This window comes from Manis javanica, chromosome 10 (genome assembly GCF_040802235.1).
Source record: "Manis javanica isolate MJ-LG chromosome 10, MJ_LKY, whole genome shotgun sequence".
NCBI lineage: Eukaryota > Metazoa > Chordata > Mammalia > Pholidota > Manidae > Manis > Manis javanica.
In genome coordinates, this window is record NC_133165.1 from 99,885,552 (window position 1) to 99,891,551 (window position 6,000).

The 6,000-nt window shown below is 37.7% G+C and overlaps 1 protein-coding gene across 2 annotated transcripts in view; it reads left to right on the forward strand.

Annotated features, from left to right (window-relative positions):
* Positions 1-4,505, forward strand: part of GAS2L3 (growth arrest specific 2 like 3) — a 37,180-nt gene extending 32,675 nt beyond the window's left edge. For both annotated transcript variants that reach the window (XM_073213689.1, XM_017668496.3), the window contains one exon: positions 286-4,505. In XM_073213689.1, coding sequence (XP_073069790.1) covers positions 286-1,605 — 1,320 coding nt within the window. In that variant the 3' untranslated portion in view covers positions 1,606-4,505. The remainder of the gene's footprint in view (positions 1-285) is intronic.
* Positions 4,506-6,000: the final 1,495 nt, after the last annotated feature.

The following is a 6,000-nucleotide window of genomic DNA, read 5'->3' on the forward strand; positions in this document are numbered from 1 at the left end:
ATTGAATAATATTAATATTGCCCATGCAATTTTTGTAATATTAGTAATTTGGACTTTTAGGATGCAAGTTATGTGTAAATGCCTTCTTCTACATTGGATGACTGTATTGTTACTTGTGTGATTAACTGTGGATTTAATTTATTATCTTAATAAAACAAGAAAGAGACTGTCAATTTATAGTGAAGCTCTGAATTTCATAGGTCACACACATTACAAACTGTGACTGCTAATGAGTTGTAACTGTGACCCTTACAGTTTTATCTTTTACTCTCTTTTGGGGAAAAGATGCTTCATGGAAAACATGTCATGGTCCGTGTTGGTGGAGGCTGGGATACTCTTCAAGGATTTTTGCTTAAATATGATCCCTGTCGAATATTACAGTTTGCTACACTAGAACAAAAAATTCTGGCATTTCAAAAAGGAGTTTCTAATGAAAGTGTACCTGATTCGCCCGCGAGAACACCTCAGCCTCCTGAGATGAATCCTTTGTCAGCAGTTAGCATGTTTCAGAAACAAAAATCAAAACCTGGCACAGCAATTGGTGGTCCAAGGAGCAAAGAAAAGCAAGCATGCCCTCCAATTGTGTTGAAGTCAGCGTCTTCCCAGAAAACAGGAACTCTGGGCTCTGTGTCAGGCTGCTCTAAATTGCCAAATTCTCCAGCAGCATCTTCTCATCTCAAACTCACATCTTCAAATGGCAAAACAAAGAAACCACAAGTGCCCTCCAACAGTGTGTCATCCTCACTTGCTTTAAATCCAGTAGGTAAAAGCGCTTCATCAGCTTTATCAACAACTGTGCCTTGTGCCTCTAAGTCAATGAGAAGAAATATCTCACCCAAAACTCCTAAGGTCAAGTTTATTCCAGTCCAGAAATCAAGAGATATGCCTGAGTCTACACTTTTGCCAAATAAGTGTTCTGGAAAAACTGAACTGAAGCATTTGAAACACAATCACATATCTTCCAGTGCAGTATCTCACTCAACTGCACATTTAAGTTCATCCTCAAAGTGTCCAAAGCTACCTAATGCAAATATACATGTAAGACCTAAGCCATCTTCTTTCCAGCCCCCAGCAAACATGACAAAATCCAGGTCTAAAACCATAACCGCAGGCGGGGGAACACGGTCTCAGCCATCTGATGGAGCCCTGCAAGCAGGGGCAGTGCCAGCACAGAAACTTAGGTCAGCCTTGAATGTAAACCAGCCGCTTTCTGTGTCCTCAGTTGTTCCTGCAAAAGCTGCACAGGAATTGAAAGATAAGAGGATAGTTTCAGTTGCCAAAAAGCAGCCTCAGAATAAAAGTGCACCCCAGAAGGCAGCACCCAACTCCTCAAAGTCCCCTGGCCGTGCCCCACTGTCCATCATGAGTCTCCCCCAGTCTTCTGCCAAAACACAAACTGTACCAAAGTCAGCACAGACTGCTGTCACTAAGAGCCAGTCTCCAACTAAAGGGCCACCAAAAAGTGGCAGAGCCCCAGCTTCAACCAGAAAGCCACCCTCATCTGGTAAGGAAGCGGTTAGTGGAGATAAAAAACCTGCCACAAAGGAAAAGGAAGGCGATGACCATTATTTTGTTATGACAGGGAGTAAGAAGCCGAGAAAATAAATACAAACACATCATTTCAAGAAGACAGAGGAAAGGAAAAGGATGAATGAGTTAGCTTCACATCTTAACAGTTTCTCCTATTCGTGTTCGTCCACGTAGGTTCAGATGTTTCATACAAGATGCAGGTGGGGAGGGGCAGAGGTTGGGATGAGGAGGGAGGGCTCCTCCGAATTCGCCTGAAGGTACCCTTTTGAGGCCGACAGTTGTAAATCATGACAAGGTTCTCATTAATAATAGACATTTATATGATTTTCGATCTATAGTATCTTTGTTAAATGTCCAGCAGCATTTACATTGCCCTTTAAGTGAAATGTAAAATCAAATAACACTATAGGAGTTAAAACTGTAGTTGCTGTATTTCTGAATATGTATTAACTATGGAGGTTATTTACCTGTTAATAACAATAGTGGTGCTCTTAATATGCGTTACTGCATTTTAGTAGAAAAGCAATGGTTTGGCACTTGTCTTACAAAAGGCCCCCGATTTAATTTCCTGATCAGGATCGCCTGCTGGGACGATGCTAAGTACCAGTGGCTGCTGCTGATTAGCTTGCTGGTACTCTGGGTTTGGTAGGATAGTTATCACTATTTCTTAAGTTTCCGTAAGCTTTCCAAATCAAAAGGAACTGATTTTTTTTTTTTTTAGATAAGTATTTTTTATTGAAGGGTAGTTGACACACAGCATTACATTAGTTTCAGGTGTACAACACAGTGATTTAACATTTATATACATGATAATTCTAGGTACCAGCTATCACCATACCAAGTTGTTACAATATTTTGACTATATTCCTTATGCTATACATTATATCCCGGTTACTTATTTATTTTACAATTGGAAGTGTGTACTTTTTTTTTTTTTTTTTTGTGAGGGCATCTCTCGTATTTATTGATCAAATGGTTGTTAACCACAATAAAATTCTGTATAGAGGGGTCAATGCTCAATGCACAATCATTAATCCACCCCAGCCTAATTGTCGTCAGTCTCCAATCTTCTGAAGCATAACGAACAAGTTCTTACATGGAGAACAAATTCTTACATAGTGAATAAGTTACATGGTGAACAGTACAAGGGCAGTCATCACAGAGGCTTTTGGTTTTGATCATACATTATGAACTATAAACAGTCAGTTCAAATATGAATATTCATTTGATTTTTATACTTGATTTATATGTGGATCCCACATTTCTCTCTTTATTATTATTTTTAATAAAATGCTAAAGTGGTAGGTAGATACAAGATAAAGGTAGAAAACACAGTTTAGTGTTGTAAGAGAGCAAATGTAGATGATCAGGTGTGTGCCTGTAGACTGTGTGTTAGTCCAAGCTAGACAAGGGCAATAAAACATCCACGTATGCAGAAGATTTCTCTCAGAATAGTGGGGGGGGAGGTTCTAAGCCTCACCTCTGTTGATCCCCATTTTCTCACCTGACGGCCCCCCTGTGACTGTGCCTGTCTTAGGTTGTTCCTCCCTTGAGGAATCTTACCCGTCTCTGGCTAACCAGTCATCTTCCGGGGCCATACAGGGAAATGTTAAGTTGGTAAGTGAGAGAGAAGCCTTAGTGTTTGAAAAGGTTAGCTTTTTACTTCTTTGCATATTTTATGCCCTGTGGCTTCTATGCCCAGGATTTGTCTTGAGGTGTCTTTACCACTTGGAAGAATTATGATACTCAGTAAATTCTATATGAGGCACGAATTCTACTTAAGGGTTATAATTAGGAAGGAAGAAGAAAAGCTATAGAAGTAGCAGGCGGAAGAAAACATGGGAAGATTGATTATTTCTTTGACATATCTTCTTGTAGAGTAACTTCAGCATGTATAGGATTTAAACTACTAATTAAATTGCACACACACATTAACATAATAGGAGTACAGTTATGTAACCAAAGCATACCTGTAATTACCAGCCATCTCCAGTGAAACCAAGAAAACCAGTTAGGCACCTTAGGCATTTGTGAAAACTTATCTATAATATGGTGGATATTGTCCAACTGAACTTGAACAGTCTGAGAGAAATCAAGACAAATTAAAACAACCCATTCCTGGGGACTGTTCACATCCCATATGTTCTTTTAACAGTAAATAGTCTGTAGTTGTAAGATTTTGGAGCGCTACAATTTGCACTTCTCCTAATTCTTGGTTGAGTTCCAACAGTTTAGATCCAGTCAAATTTGTTGTTTTGCTGTATGCACAGGCCAGCTCAGATATCTCCTTCTTCATTCCCGGAACTGATTTTTCTAACTGGCTTATATTAACATTGGTAATATTTCGTTACCAATACTTTTTGGTAAAAATAATTAATTAATTGAGGTATTAAAATAGAAACTGAAATTTGGTAAAAACAAGATTTTTCATGTATTGTTTATAAGAACTTAATACCTTATATTTTTGATGGATATTGTGCAATGTAAATGGGGAAACTGATATAGTAACTTTTAGTATAGTAAAAATATTTTTTAATAATGTTAGGTCCTGGAAGTGCAGATATAAATTTTTACATAAAAATAATGCTATTTTAACATCAGAATTATGTCTTAACAATCTTAAAATTAAGGTGTTAAAGAATCTTAGAGTGGTGCTATATAAAAATTCCATCATGTGATTGTTATTTTTCTTTAGATAGCACAATACCAATTTTAATTAGATTCTTCCAACTATGATAATTTTCTCTAATAAAGTCGTGTGGCTTTCAGTTTTACAATGGCAAATGGATAGTATATATGCTGCATTTTCTGCTCTGTAGGCAGGCAGTGTGTCCAAGGAACACATCCAAATCATGAATGACTGCATAGACTCCATCAATCTAAGATATTTACAAATAATTTGTTTTTTAAGAGATTGTGATTATTTAAAAATTATTAATGTACTTTCAGGAGTAAATTGAATTTGAATTGAAAAAGGTGTGTGTTTAATAACCTTACAATCATATCAGTTAGCACAGGTTATTATATTCAATATTGAGGTTTATGTTTCCCTGTTTTAAACTAATAGGTATTTTCTAAAGAAAAATAATGGTTTACAGAAATGTGCAATCATCGAATAAGCATCTTAAGCTGAGTACTAATGTTCTATAGATTATAAAGCAAGAAAACTTTGTATAATAAGTGACTTTTTGGTCTGAGGGATATAGTTAAAATCAAAGATATATGCAGTCAAGTTTATAGAATAATTGATGTGTCCTTTCTTAAAAGAGACAGTCACCAAATATTTGGTTTAGTTCCATTGATCTGGGCACTGAAAGAGATAATACTTACATTTTGGGAAGTGAAGTAAATGTTCAAGAAGTGCTAGAAGCTTCATGTTTTTTGTGACCACACCTCTGTTCAAAATCCTCCACTGGCTCATTTCATTCCAAATGAAAGCCAAAGTCCTTGTCATAGGCTCTATAGGCTCTATAGGCTCTATAGGATCAACCCCCCAAGGCCAGGGCCCAGCCACACTGATTTCTTTACTGTTTCTTGAACTCAACAAACACATTCTTGACTTAGAGCCTTGAGGCTGATTATCCTCAGACCAACATGTTCTTCCTCCAGATATCCACATAGTTAACTTGCTCAGGGGCTTCAAATCTCTGCTCAAATATCACCTTCTCAGTTAGGTCTATCCCAACTAATATTTAAGATTACTGACCACCTCCCCTTACACACAGACACTCTACTTGCCCTGCTCTGTATTTTTCATAACGTTTATCACCTTCCTACTTACTGTATAATTTACTTATCATGTTTGTCTCCATTCACTAGTATATAAGCTTCACATGGCAAGATTTTTGTCTGCTTTATTCATTGATGTATTCCAAATACTAAGGGCACCCCTCCCTGGCACATAGGAGGCACTTGAAAAACATTTATGGACTGAATGGCTAACGATGCATGAAATGCACTTGGCACATTGCCTAACACATAAAATGCATTTATTGAACATTTGTCTTAAAAAGAGGGTGAGTAAAGCTCAGACATTAATACACAGGCAAGGAGTGACTCTGGCCTAAATTGTGGAATCAGAAGCTCACTGCACCTGAAGGGAGGCACTAGACAGGACCAGCCTCGGGGCTTAGGGGAACACAGCGAAGAAAGCCCCAGGGCCTACACGGACATACTTCATATAGCATGCTGCATTTATTTCATTGGGTCTGTCCCTCCTTAGTTTTATGTTTCTTTTAAATAAAACCACTTCAACTCATTTAGTCTTTCTTCAAAGACATAACCTCCAACCTTTTATCCTTATTATTATTACTTTGTGAGCTACGTGAAGTTAGTTCTCCCACAGCCTTTATAAATAAATGTGAAGTTCATAGATGAATAGTGGAGACAGAAATAAAATGGCCCCCCTCAACCAGGCAGGCTATTTTGAATAAAAGCCTTATACTGTCACACCCTGAGGAATGAGAGCAC